The sequence below is a fragment of the Ochlerotatus camptorhynchus genome, unplaced genomic scaffold (assembly GCF_037179485.1).
Source record: "Ochlerotatus camptorhynchus isolate MF236.1 unplaced genomic scaffold, CSIRO-AGI_Acam_v1.1 ptg000397l, whole genome shotgun sequence".
In the NCBI taxonomy this organism is placed as follows: domain Eukaryota; kingdom Metazoa; phylum Arthropoda; class Insecta; order Diptera; family Culicidae; genus Ochlerotatus; species Ochlerotatus camptorhynchus.
The window spans coordinates 37,594-52,396 of record NW_027040884.1 but is presented as its reverse complement, the minus strand read 5'-3'; the positions used below and the strand labels follow the sequence as shown (position 1 = coordinate 52,396).

The 14,803-nt window shown below is 44.2% G+C and overlaps 1 protein-coding gene across 1 annotated transcript; it reads left to right on the top strand.

Annotated features, from left to right (window-relative positions):
- The first annotated feature begins 1,717 nt into the window (after window positions 1–1,717).
- LOC135710658 (protein SPT2 homolog) lies at window positions 1,718–14,323 on the top strand. Its single transcript, XM_065233300.1, has 2 exons — window positions 1,718–1,923; window positions 12,150–14,323. Exons 1-2 carry the CDS (start codon window positions 1,855–1,857, stop codon window positions 13,995–13,997), a joined length of 1,917 nt encoding a protein of 638 aa, XP_065089372.1. The 5' UTR covers window positions 1,718–1,854; the 3' UTR covers window positions 13,998–14,323.
- Window positions 14,324–14,803: the final 480 nt, after the last annotated feature.

Genomic DNA, 14,803 nt, shown 5'->3' with positions numbered 1-14,803 from the left:
AATGATAATTCGCAAGCAGAACGCTTCTTGGACTACAAAATACTCAAAACCGCGATCAGTCAGATTTACCAACCAAACTGTCTGACACGCCTGAATTTGACATTTCAGGTAAAACATGTCAGAATGGTCTAACTCGAAACGTAAACAATGGCTTGGATCGTCGGTTTCTTACGAATAATAACACACCCACTCAAACTAACTAAATCCATCTGACAGAAAACTATTTGCTCTATGAGCTGGTGTAGTCAGATTCCGTGGGTGTGTGGTCATTCAAGAGAAAACGACGTTCAAAGCTATTGTTAACGTTTCGAGTTACCCTAATAAAAAATAACCATAAACGAACGATAACCCAAATCATTGAACTATTCCACAAATGTTGGATTGATACCCAGAACACGTCGTTAAGCAAATTAATCATACAATTTTTATTAGGGTATACCCTTCTGACATGTTTCCCCTGATTTGTTACAATTTACTGGAACATCCATATAAAATATTTCAGATGACTGATCTTCCAGCAAAACTTTACTTTGCTGGGTCTTTGGGTTCTTTAATTTTGAAAAATGTATCGTTTTTTATACATCATCTGAAAGAGCTTCGTTTTCGGAGCACAGCGATATTTGTTTCGAACCCACACACTTTCATCTCGATTTTCAAATCAAGATTTAAAGCAAATTATTAACTTCACTGTTTGACACTAAACTAACAAACTGACAGCTCGCTCCCATACAATGTGACACCGAGGGGCGCTAATAAGGTGATTTTTGCAAATGTAATCGTACTTATTTAAAATAGTTCCAGTGTACCAAAATTTGATGAAATTTTGGGTTTGGGTCGTTTGGGTTCCATTTTTAATGCAGATTACGAATATGCATTTACCTCAATAAGCTTAGTATAGGCGAATCCAACAGAAACTAAGCGATTGATTCAGCCTCTGGCGGTGTATAGAGGAATCCTCAAAAGAGTGATGAGGGTGGAAATTTTCAACGTGAAGCATAGGAAGATTAAAATATATTCACCTTTCCTTATTGATTTATCCACCGCAGGTGCTTGAAATCATCATCCACGTGGAACATTTTGTTTTCTGTATCGGATTTGAAGTGAACCGGCTATTGCTTCCATATATTTTTGAAGCGAAAAATTAAGATTTATAAAATTGTCGCAGCGGTTATGATCTTCCGGATTTTTAATGATTTCAGCTGTAAATCAGTTCAGATCTGTAGATAATCGAAAAATAAGACCACTCTCGATGGAAATTTGCAAGTTGTGCAATAAAATGTACATTATTTTGAGTTTTGAAAATCGTCATTATATTGCAAACAAATGGATTGGATGACATTTCCTCTCCAAATCGGCTAGCGCACTCTACATTGATGGTGCATGAAAAGAGCCTATACAGGCCTATACCCTTAAAGAACCCAATTCGTTTTGCTGGAACTTAATTACAAAATTTGGTGTGTATGTACTTTATTGACTGATTTGCTAAACGCACCCTATACTCGTTTTAATCACCTGAATCCACAGACAAAACCAAAACAAAGATGCTGTCAGTGTTCATCCGAAACGTCCAAACCTGTACGCACGCACTCACACACACACCCATCCAAATCAATCTGTCAAACTCGCTCGACAAGGCTGATGCACTTTCGTTGTTCATTTCTGTGGCCTTTTCTTTTTGTTCACGCTGCGTGCAAAAAATTATTCATCACCCCAGTGTCAATCTTCATTTTCATCATGGCTTTACGTTTCCAAAGTGTGTCATAGGAAAAAACACGATTTCCGCGTAATATCTGTGAAATTCGGTACGGAAAGTGATCGCAACTGCGCGGCGGTGGTTCCGGACATCCGCACGAGATGGATTTCGGCAAATTGCTGAGCGTGGCTCAGCGCAATGCCTCCAATTCGGAGCAGAAAAATTCCGAGGTATGTAGACGGGCGCGAGCTGCTCTGTTCGCTAGTCGAATCTCTCGACTGTTCCAAAAGGAAACCTACACGGTCATGTTGGATGGGTGGAAAGGGATGGGGGCGGTGGGAGGTTTGAGTTCACAGATGGCTGGGGCTAGTAGAAGGGAAAGAGGAGTACAACTTCTCCCTTCTGCATACACCGAAGTCTGCTGGGGATGATCAAATCTGGTCGATCGGTAATGCTCGGGGGAAGGTCACGAGAAATTCAAATAGATCTGGTTTGGCTGCAAAACGAAACAGTGTTTGCTCTGTTTGATAAAAGATCATTGCTACGTAGTCAGTTTATCGTACAGGAATTTTGCAATAGATGACAAACTGTCGCACTAAAGCATTGTATGTATGGACACTAGTGCGTGTCTTCGTTGTTGTTTTAATACAAAGTACGAGTGTAATATGTATTAACGACTGAATGAAGTCATTGTGAGAAACATGGGGCTGATGCCTCCCACTTTCCTTGCTCTCTTGATACTTATTGTTGGTATCGTTCCAGCTGTTACGATCCAAACATCCAGCCATTGATAAAGATTTTATTGATTTTAGCAATTTTATTGCACTGGTTGTGATTTGGTTATTCGTATGAGTAATTTTCCATATCTTGAACCTATGTTGAACAAAGCTTAGGATGCGGATTACTTAACATATGCCTCTGAGACAGGGTTGTTAATAACGATAACGCCATTAACTATACCGTGCTCTGAAAGCATTTTGCGACTTGCCTGTGATCTTCTTTTGAACAAACTTAGGAAAATTTTGAGACATGATATCAATGATGTTTGTCTGTGTTCTACGTGCTTCTGAAAAACCATTGACAAAGTCAAACTCAAGCACGTAGATTTGCTCGGCGGGTATCAAATTGTAAGTCTTCGATCGTATCTGTATGATTGCAAGACTCTTCGGTACGCTAGTATTTGTTCTATTCGTCAACGATCTTCCTTCTACCTCAAATCGGACGAACATCTGTAGGTACGCTGAAGAGCTATAAGATATACCTGGAGGGCAATTTGAAAAAAAATATAAACAAACTCGTAGGTAGAGAACCTTCGGAGCAAGTCTAACGGTCAACACATATTAGAATGTTCCACTCCAGTCTAAGGTAGGTCAATAGAATTTTTGGAGTAAGTTTAATCAGAATCCAGGGCAGATCTAACCTGTACATACAGAGGGATTTTAGGGTAAACTCAAAGTACCTCAAAAGCAAGTCAAACAACTCCTGCGACAAGCTCATCGACTATCCAGGGATAGCCAAGAGGGTATCCGGGAATAGTAAGTAAAGAGGGTTACCAAGTTTAGATAACCTACAAAAACGTCCCAGAGTACGACCAAGGAAACTACAGAGTAAGTCCAGTGTAGGTTTTGATCAAATCTCAACCGTAATGCTCAAGAGGCTATCAACGAATCTTCCGGACAAGACAATGTCAGATACATTTAAAATGCTTCCACATCAAATCCGGAGGTAAATGTATACTATATCCAGGAAAGTCCAAGAATCTCCTGGATAAGTCATATGTTGGTTCCTGTAAGGGTTTTGTGTGTTTCGTAATTAATCGTAATCCACGCCAACTGACGAATCGATTTTATTTTACCCTCTCCGAACTCCATGAAACATCGCATAATTATTGGAATTGGAATTCAGCCATTTCAACTCACGCCTAATGTTTCAAGCTTGATCGTAATTGTTTTGTGAAATAAGGAGCTCGGTGGCCTAGTGGTGACCGATTTTGCTTACTGAACAGAAAACCGTGGGTTCAATCCCACGCTCCTTCGCGCTATTGAATCGTTAGGACATCAATTCAGCATATCGTTTACCAAAACGAATCCTGCTGCAATCCTAATGGGACAATTGATGAAACACGTCTGGTTGATAGTGGTGTGAAAGATGAACTAATTTATTTAATTAACATACAGTGCTGACATACTTTGATCGTCACTAATTCGATGGTTACTACGCCAACATCCTCCTTAACCGAGAATGCTTTTAACTCCAATAGCACGTCTTTCGGTTTCGAATTTGGGAGCCGGATCCCGGTTAGCCGGTTAGAAGATCCGCCACTTGCTGTTGACTGGCCACGTCCTGCAAACTTATCATGTGCTCCTCAATTTGCTCACGAACGAAGTGATGCCGAATATCAATATGCTTGCTACCTCTCTTTCAGCTAGATGTATCGCACTCTTATTTTCACAACACATCGTGACCTTCTCAGAAACGTCGGATAACTCCTGTCGTAGTCCTCGCCACCAGAACGCTTCCTGTACTGCTCCAGATACTGCCATGTATTCTGGTTCCATTGTTGTGGATTGTCTTCGGCAATTCCATGAAGTTGGTCCACCTGGCTTCATAAAAAACGTGACCAGTAATGGACCGTCACCTCTCGATGTCGTTTCCCCAATCCGCATCACTGAAGCCAGCTAAACCTTCATCTTCATGCTTGCTGTAAATTATCTTCATATCCTTAGTACCTTTAAGGTACCGCAAAATGCGCTTCGCCGCTGTCCCGGTGTGGTTTCCCCGGATCACTACAAAAATGGCTGACTACATTAACGGCAAAACTAATGTCCGGGCGCGTGCATTGCGCTAGGAACTGTAAACCTCCTACCAACTCTCGAAATGGAACTCTCTGCATTTGCTCTCGTTCATCCTTGGTGCTTGGACTCATCTGTTTAGTCAGCTTCTGGTTGTGGTCCGCCGGGGTTGCTACTGGATCACAGTCCTCCATGCCAAATCGTTCTAGTAGCAAATCAAAATATTGTTCCTGATCTAAACATACATAGCCTTTTCACCTCATCACTCGGATTCCAAGGACTTTGTTGGCCAATCCGTGATTCTTCACTAAAAACTTCGCTGTTAATTGCTTCTTGAGCTCGTTCACCCATCGCTGGTTGTTGGAAAATATCATCGACATACACTGCTACAATCAGGATCTGCTTGTTTTCAATTCTGAAGTATGCACATGTGTCGAACTTGGACCGCGTCAGTCCAAAATTCTTCAGTTCACTATCCAATTTCTGGTTCCAAGCACTGCTAGCTTGCTTTAGTCCTTCTAGCGCTTTCTTCAGTTTGCAGACGCTCCTTGGACTAGCAGAGTTGACAAATCCTTCCGGTTGCACCATGTATATTTCTTCCTCTCCCAGTTCACCTTGCAAAAAGGCGGTAACTGCATCCACCTGGTGAATTTTTTGGTCCAGCCTGGCAGCTAATGACATCAGATAACGAATGGTAGCATACCGGACCACAGGCGAGTAGGTCTCTACGTAGTCGATACCGCTCGATGGATCCGTCGTGATTTGTCTTCAGTTTATACACCCATTTGGCAGCAAATTGCTTTCCTCCCAACTGGCAAATCGGTGAGCACCCAAGTCTGGTTCTTCAACAACAATTGATACTCCGCAACCATGGCATCTTTCCAGCGATCGCTTTCCTGGCAAGAAACTGCTTCCTGGAACGTATGTGGCTCGACATCGCATAACTGTGAACTTTGGGGGAGTATCATGAGGAAGAATGCTGAGACCCAAATCAAAATTTTGCTACTTGCCTGGAGCTACACGCTCACCAAATTCGTCAATTTCCGAATCACTGTCATCAGCGGCATCGTCTGCTTGCAGAGCTTGTTTTCTTTACCATCTATGACTTGGTCATTTGTAGCCTCCATTTTGTTTTGCACACGCACAACCATTTCAAAAAGTGCCTCTCGCATCGAGGGATCTGCTTCGCTTGAAGTCACTTTTTCTTCATCCAAGAATATGACATCACGAGTAACTGTCCTGTGTCTTGAAGTTGCAAACTCTGTACGCTTTTGAATTTACACTGTAGTCTATGAAGATGCAACGTTCTGACTTTGAAGCTCGCTTTGAAGCACCATGACGTTGCTTCCAAAAACACGTAGGTGGGATAAGTCTGGACATTTACCTGTGAACTTTTCCTCGGGAGTCACTGGTAGACCCTTGGTCGGTGAACGATTAACGACGTAAGATGCAGTGGCTACTGCTTCTGCCCAGAATCGCTTTTCAAGCTCGGTATCGAACAACATGCTTCTGGCGCGATGCTGTCTCCATTGGTTCCACTAAAAACCGGTTCATCCGCTCTGCCAACCCGTTCTGCTCCGGATTATACGGAACCGTAGTTTCATGGTGGATTCCAGCGTGACAAAAGTACCTCCGCATCGCACGATTAACGTACTCCTCTTGCCGTTGTCCGTTCTAATTCGCTTTATTAGCTCACCTGTCTGTTTCTCAGCATACGACTTGAAATCTTCAAAAGTTTCTAAAACATCCACCTTTGATTTCAGAAAATAAGTAAACACCTTCCTGCTAGCATCAACGATAAACGTTAGGATGTATCGGCTTCCTCCTAACGATGCTGTCTCCATTGGTCCACAAAGATCGGAATGGCTCAACGCGAGCAACTGACTAGCCCGGTGTCCTTTCTCCTTGAACAGATGTCGGTGATGCTTGCCTTGTATCAAATACATCAAATCAAGAAGACTGGCAACTTTGCCAGAATTCAAGCGACAGATACAGTAGCGCTGCGCTTGAGCGAAGGTGGAAGCAACGCAAAGAGAAATGAGCAAATACACAAACCTTTCTTCTGAGGTTGTAATCTTTGCTATCAAATTCGTTCAAAGCATTTACCTTTAAGTGGAAGATGACGCGATTGAGAAAATGGAAGAGTTGCCAGTCTTCTTGATACGTTGTCTTTGCTTGTATGCACGGAACGCATTTCAAAAAACTCAGTTTCGAATTTCATTCCAGTTGGCATATTTCTGAGTCGCTTCATGCCGTCTGCCGAAAGATGCCCCAATCGTCGATGCCACAATTGAAAACTGTGCTACATGGAATGATGGATTCTTCATTAATTTCAGCATGTACAGACCATTTGAATGCTGTCCAACCGCTACTATCTGCTTCGCGGGACTAATGACCTTACACGAATCTGCATCAAAGATAACCTGCTATCCACTCTGGCACATCTTGCTTACAGACAGTAAATTAAATGCTAAATCTGGAACGCATAGCACATTACTCATGGTGATTTCACATGACTATCCTACCCATAATCGCATATCAGTCCCATTTTTGCTTGATTTCCTATCCATATGGGACTGATATGCGATTATGGGCAGTATCCATCCATCCATCCATCCATCTATCCAATCAGACTAAGGCCTTGTTTTCCTCTGCTGTCCGAAGAAGTCGTCTCCACTCTACTCGATCCATGGCCACACTTTGCCAGCCGCGCCGTAGTGGCCCAATTTTTGCAATGTGGACGATGGATGGTTCTCCCAGTAGCTGGTGCAATTCGTGGTTCATTTGCCTCCTCCACGTTCCGTCATCCATCTGCACTTCACCGTAGATGATACGCAACACCTTCCGTTCGCCACCAAGGGCGCGTTGGTCCTCCACGAGCATAGTCCAGGTCTCGTGGCCGTAGAGGACCACCGGTCTAATCAGCGTCTTGTAGACAGTCAACTTCGTGCGGCGGCGAATTTTATTCGACCGGAGCGTCCTCCGGAGTCCAAAGTAGGCATAATGCGTCTTTGAATTTCTCTGCTGGAGTCATTTTCGGCGGTCACCAGTGAGCCCAAATACACGAACTCATCGACCACCTCGATTTCGTCACCGTCAATCTGAACTCGGGGTGGGAGGCTAACATTGTCTTCCCTAGAACCTCTTCCTTTCATGTATTTTGTCTTTGATGCGTTGATGGCTAGTCCAATCCGCCTAGCTTCAGCCTTCAGTCTGATGTACGTTTCCGCCATCGTCTCAAAGTTCCGTGACATGATGTCAATGTCATCGGCGAAGCCAAGAAGCTGGATGGATTTCCTGAAGATCGTGCCACTCGTGTCTATCCCAGCTCTTCTGATCACACCTTCTAACGATGTTGAATAGCAGACACGAAAGTCCATCACCTTGCCGTAATCGCCTTCGAGATTCAAAGGAACTCGCGAGTGTTCCCGATACTCGAACAACCCACATCACTCGATCCATCGTCGCCTTGACCAATCGCGTCAGTTTATCCGGAAATCCGTACTCGTGCATAATCTGCCATAGCTGATCTACGGAAATCTCCGTAGATATACGGATTTTACAAATTTTTGCGGAAATACGGATCCGTAGGCAAAATCTACGGAATTCGGTACAGTTTCTACGGATTTTTTTCTTCAGTGTACGTCTCCCTTCAGAATCGAATTTTACAATCTAGAGTATAATCTGATTCTGAAGGGAAAGAAGCAATATACCCCTGCAACTTGTCAACCGTTGCTCACTTATCCGCTCTTTGATAGAATAATTTGGCGGCGACGCTGTAGCTCTTCCCTCCTATGAAATATCCCATAAGCAAACGTCATACTGTGCGTGAAACATGGCATATCTTCACTCCGCCGAAAGTCCCCATAATATACTGTCAATCTTTGCTTGAAGAGAAATGTTTTCGACGGTGCCGTTTGAAGGTGAATAAAAGTCGTGTCGAGACCAGTCTTGTAAGCGGTCACCGTAGTCGACACATTTTCTATGATAATCGACTGGCTTTGCTTCCGACACTTGCAAAACAAGCTTTCAAATTACAGTACAAAACTAAAATGTCATATGACAGGCTCTGTCATACGACATTGTCGCCGAAGGCCGTCACGAATGTATATATTTTAGTTTTTCTCATAATAAGAGCTGCTAATGTTATGCTTGTGTGAATTCTGAAAATAGCAAGCAACGATGTCCTAGTTATTATGGTCAGATCAGAAATGGTTTAATTTACACCAAATTGAGGAATTAGAACGAAATCACATATGTCATATGATAGTTATTTGATAATTTTCTTTTTGCTCGAATGTTGTTCAACCGTTTGCGTTATGTAAGAGAGACGACGCTCTCTTCCCCGTCAGCTCGATGATGATCGAGCCTTCAACGTGTTCATCAAAAGGCACATAATCCATAAGTCTTCGTACTTGTCCGGCTTTATAAAGGAAACTACGGTTAAAGCGTGGCTTTCTTATTAGATTACGACACCACTGTACCACCGCTACGGGATCAAAATTGATCAGATCGCCAAAGATGGTCTTGATACCCCTGCAGTGGATCCTCAAATTGAGCTGGAAACCATTGCCGTGGATAATGAGACAGAATTGCTGTTTGGGCAACAGGAAACGCACTTTGGAATGAGGACAAATGCCTGGAGATCGCTCCCGCGCAAAACAGGGTTCCTCTGTCATTAATATATGACGAGCACGGCGTGACATATTTCATGATAGCATCCAGTGAAACTTGTCGTCAAGACAAGCGTGTGGCCAAACCACAACATTTGTTGTATATGATAATGAAAGTTCTTCGCCTTAGAGTTTCCGAAGGCTTGCGATGCATTTTTAAGTTCCCGGGGACCGTAAACATCACCCGTGTCAACCTTAAGGACCGCCTTATTCATGGAGCAGTGCATTGAGCGAAATCTATCCTACCGAATTCAGTACAGTATTGGCAACAAAGGAAGAGAAATTTGTTCACCATGATGCGACAATTGGGAAAGCCTACGATGTTCCTCCCACTCAGTGCAAATGAGATGAAGTGGCCCCATTTGTTGAATCTTTTACATAGATTGTCAGAAGGACACAATGGCAATGACTTAACAGATCCCATCCAGGAATTGACTGCACTACAAAGAGCAACTCTGGTCAATGATGATCCAGACACGTGCTGTGTGTACTTCATCAAGCTGGTTGACACTATTGAATTTCAGCACCGTGGAAGTCCTCACGCGCACATCTTTCTATAGCTTAACAAGGATCCCCGGGAAGCAATCAGTGAAAGTATGCCAAAAACTACAGGTGCAACAGGATCATGGTATTCATGCCTGTACTACGATCGGCCCTTTTCAGGGTCACCAAGCTTTTCCGAAAGAGTTAAATTTCTGAACATGTCCCAAATAAAAGTCACATCAAAAGCTTCTTTTCAAGGCAATCATAGTCATACTAAAGTGTACAAACAGAGAGAACCCCGATAAAATGCCCATTCCTACACAAAACACAAGTCCTGCTGCAGTTAACAAATAACATTTATTATATAAGACCACGTAGTCCGACGTCACCATTGCGTACAACCCCAGAGGACTGTCCATAGTAGTTTTTCAAAAGTTCTTTCATCGATTTATCATTTAACGTAAAATATCACCTTCGACTAAAAAAATCCGTAGAAATCCGTAGATTTGAATAAGTCTACGGAATTGCATAGAAACAAATCAGGAATCTCTGTTCCAGACACCCTTGGCAATGACGGCGGCTTCAGTGCTGTTTGCGACATTGATGTTGGCCGACATACTCTCTGCTTTCCTCAAAAGCTCCTTGTCCCGGCACAGATGCGTTGTTGCACTGGAATCGAAAATCCAATCGACATCGTCTTTTGTCGACTGCACTGCGTTGAATGCCGCGAAAAATGCAGCATGACCGCTTTGCTTCCCACGGGCTTCACCTCGGACTTCCTTTTTCTCACTAGGCTTTCTCTGGCATTGTGACGCATAGTGTTCTTGCTTCTTACACCGGTAACACTTGACCATTGATATGTCCACCGATGTCTGCTCCGGTTTTGAATTACTGAAGAACGCGTCCTGCAGTATTTTTGCCTTGACAATGTCTGCCGTATGCTTCATTCCAGATGACTCCAATCCCAGTATCATCGGTTCGTACTGCTTCGGTAGGCCCTTCATCAGCAGACTCGCCAACCAAGTATCGTCCACTTTAAATCCTAACCACCGAAAGCTGGTGACTCCTTGTGAAAAGCTCGTTCACGTACTCCTGAGTCGTTTGACATAATATTATGACTTCATCATCACGTTCAGCGCCAACTAGTCGAATTCCCGTCAGCCGTCTCAGCAGACAGTCCCAAGCTTCTTTTGCTGTTTTGGCACTAGTCGTCCGTACTAGTTCGTAGATCTAGGAGTCGATGCTCAGGCATATCGTAGCTAGAGCCTGCTCCGTTCATTTCCTTCAGAAAATTTCTTAGCGTTTGAAAAAAATCTCAATCTGTTTCCTTAGCAACTGTCTGGGCCCATAACCTAATGGGACAATTGATGAAACACGTTTGGTTGATAGTGGTGTGAAAGATGAACTAATTTATTTAATTAACATATAGTACTGACATACTTTGATCATCATTAATTCGATGGTTACTACGCCAAAAAATTCCAGCCCTTTTATCCAACATCCTAGATATCTCGTGGAAGTGCATAAGTGTTCTCGGCTTGCATTAAAGCGAGTATTACGTCAACATATTCCTACACATTCCTTTCTTGACCAGCATTCGGAAGTGGCTGAGGCATTGAGGCTGATTGCTAGTCCCAAGCAACGTCTATTGGTTCTCTGTGTAATTACAGCTGATCTGGTAATAACGGAAAAAAAAATGAAAGTCTTAAGAAAGTTTCAAGAAAATTCAACGCAGAATTCCAATAGATTTCTGAGGATAGTTTTGCCAAGCTCAAACAAAGTTTTGAAAAGAACTCGGCTGAATCCTCATTTAAACTAGCGGTGCAGGATTTTAAGGAAAACAGTTCTTTATTAAAAAGGCTTTCTGCCTTTGGCTGGTTCGCCTTTCAAGGAAAGTAGGTCTAAGCGAACATCCATAAATGACATAGCTTGACGCCCCCCTCGTAGCGTATTTTGCTATACTTAATACTCACATCTTCTCCTATGGATCGTCCGTAGCGACAAATTCAGATTACCATACCTACGTTCCTGGGGATTTTCAAGGTAAATCCAGGTTCATAGTACCATAGTGTCTTCAAGGTAAGCCCAAAGGGGATGCGACTTTACATTAAGAGTACAGTTGAAATAGTCGCTAGTATGAACTAATGCGGAAGTCGTCACGACATGTCCTTAGCGCACCGAAGGCAAATTCTGACCCTGTTACTAAACTTCCAAGTACATCCCCGAGGCAATGCCAAAAAAGCTTACAAGAGAGGAACGCGAAGATTTTAAGGACGGATCCAGAAGTTCATTTGGGCTTTGAATACGGAGATATTTCAAACCAAGGATGCGGCCCGTAATACCTTCTTTGAAATATGAAATCATTTAGATTTGGAAATCACCATATTCAAAGTCCAATGAACTTCTGGACCTTAACATTCTCATCAAGTCCTTTTGACTTATTCCTGAAGTCCGTTTCCTTCATCAGACTAAACCATTTCCACATTTCTCTCCCATTTTCAATTCCAGTCCCGCTACTACTCGACCAAGTTCGCCCCGCCCAAGAAGGAGAACAAGGAAAAGAAGCTATCGGCCAACATTCAGAAGTTTCTCGCCAAAAAAGAGGAGGAGGAGCGCCAGAAGACCATCGAAGAGAACCGCAGACGGGAGGAGCTGATGGCCAAGCGGGATCCCAAGGCGAAGCGGAAGATCGAAAAGATGTTGAAGGTGATCAAATCGGCCAACAAATCCGTGCTGGACGATGCCGTCGATCAGAACGACACGGCCGTGACACTGCAAGGGCCGGACCAGCCGGACGAGGACGACTACGGTTACACGTCCAACGTGGCGTCGCAAATCTATCAGCAACTGATGGACAAGTACAAGAATAACCCGGAGGAGAAAAAGTTCAAGGATGGCGCAAAGCGGACCATGTCCAAAGAGGATATGGACCGGGCGAAGGCACGAGTGAAAGACGCACTGAACAGAGTTCAGGAAGAGGAGAACGCGCCTAGGACCAGGAAGCGAAAGGAAGGCGCCGAGGGAAGCACCAGGGATGAAGAAAGTGGTAGTAGTAGTAGTAAGAAGCTGGTAGGTCCGGACAAATATGATCCGGAGGAGGATCGAAGGAAGGAAGCAGAAGCCAAAGCGAAGGAGGAAGCAGCCAGGAAAAAGGCTCGCAAATCAACTGGACCTGCGCCTCCGGACTTCGCCACACTGCTCAAACTGGCCGAACAGAAACAGTTTGAACCGGTTAAACCTGAAGCTCCGGTCGAAAAAGTCAACAAAAAGAAGGAACCGGACCGTCTCATGACCAAGAAGGAGAAACGAGAATACGAGGAACGGCAAGCTTATCTCGAACAGAAGAAAATTCGCGATCGAATACGAAACGATGCTCGCCTATCGGAAAAAGAGAAACAGATTAAACTGGCACAGTACGATGCATTCAAAGCCGGAAAGGCACCACCGGCAGCGAGTGTCAGCAAACCCGGAACAACCACTACAAATGTAATGGCTCCAAATGGCAGAATCCCCAAACTGAATTCAGCTGGCTCTGGAAGGCCTGCTGCTGCCGCGCCGTCAAAACCGACGAGTTCCTCCTCCAGCACAACACCCAGCAGTACCAGTTCGAAGCCGCCAGCTTTCCGACCGGAAGAAAAGCGGCCCTCGTCACTCCAGAAACCTACTTCCGAACCGTCGTCATCAAAAAGCAAGCTCGAAGCTGCTCTCATGGCAGCGAAAAAGCCACCAGTCAGTGCCCAACCTTCTTCCATTAGGAAACCGGTATCATCTGCCCATCAAAATGGAACTTCTAAAATCTCATCGACCACGTCGTCGAAGCCTGCTCCGCCAACCGCAAAATCCGCACCCTCATCGACGGCCAACGGCCAAAAGACTCGACCATTCCCACCGACTGACGTCCAGAAGACCCGCCAGTTCCCGCCACCGGACGTACAAAAAACACGACAACTTCCTCCCCAGGATATGATGCGGAAGCGACCGATAGATGCCCGCGGTGGTGGCGGCGGCGGCGTCGGTGGAGGTAGAGGTGGATCGTCATCGTCCAAAAAGCGTCGGCCCGTCATCGAGGACAGCGACAGCGAGTACGACTCCGAAATGGACGACTTCATCGATGACGGCGACGAGGAAGAGGACTACTCGTCGCAGATCCGTGCCATCTTCGGATACGACAAGTCCCGCTACCGGGACGAGGACTTTGACGACCGGGAGATGGAGTCCACCTTTGCCCAGCAGATGCGCGAGGAGTTTATCAGCAAGAAGATCGGACTGATGGAAGATCTGGAGGATATGCGCATGGAGGAGGAGGAGAAAAAGATGAAAGCGCTGCAGAAGAAGAAAGAGGCCAAGCGGAAGTGAGAGTTGGTTGGTGGATTATTTTGATTAATTTTAACCTTTAGGGGACATCTTATTTATTTTTTAAAATATCATTATGAAGAGCTCTTTAGTTGCGTGGGTCACCTACAAGTGAGTGCTGCTAGTTCTAGGTGGTCTTTTAGAAGGCTTATTTTTTTTTGCAACAAAATGATTGGCGGATTTATCTACCCCCATTAAAAAAAGTAGTGCAAACGTTTAGATTGAACATTGTGACATTGTGAGAGACTATTTTTGTCTTGAAATATTTTTTTTTTGGCTCATATGAAAAATTTCTCATTAGAAGAATCCTTATAAGCAGACGAAAGTATATAAACGGAATAGTTGCAAATGATATCCAGCTGGGAACGAGCGTTTTCCTTGCTATTGTGGAAAGAAATTCCAAGTTTTGTTTTCCGTCGATCTTGTTTTCCGTACTGAGTACCAATGCTACCGACGCCAGGGAGGCAGGTCCCACACCTGGACCTATCGACCCATCAACTCATGGACCGGGGACCAACCGTTTTACTTCCATTCCGAAGGAAGGCGTGATCAGAGATTTTAGGCCTCAGAAAATCCCGGCGGCGCCGACTGGGATTGAACCCGGACCTTTTGGGGTGAGAAGCCACTAAGAAATTCTATAAGTTAACGACCTAAAACAGAATCCTGTGACAAGTAAACTACTTACACACTTAGTTTTTTCTACCGAGCTCGGCTGTGCAAATCTCGGCAAAAATAGTTTCACTGAGATCTCAGCAAAAGTGATATGTGCTGAGTCTCGGATAATGCTTAGCTGAATCTCAGCAAACAAA

Excerpts from the sequence above, each read along its gene's own strand:
- LOC135710658 (XM_065233300.1), top strand. The coding sequence starts at position 1,855 with ATGGATTTCGGCAAATTGCTGAGCGTGGCTCAGCGCAATGCCTCCAAT. Across the intron at positions 1,924-12,149 it reads CGGAGCAGAAAAATTCCGAG|TCCCGCTACTACTCGACCAA; the intron begins GTATGTAGACGG and ends TTTCAATTCCAG.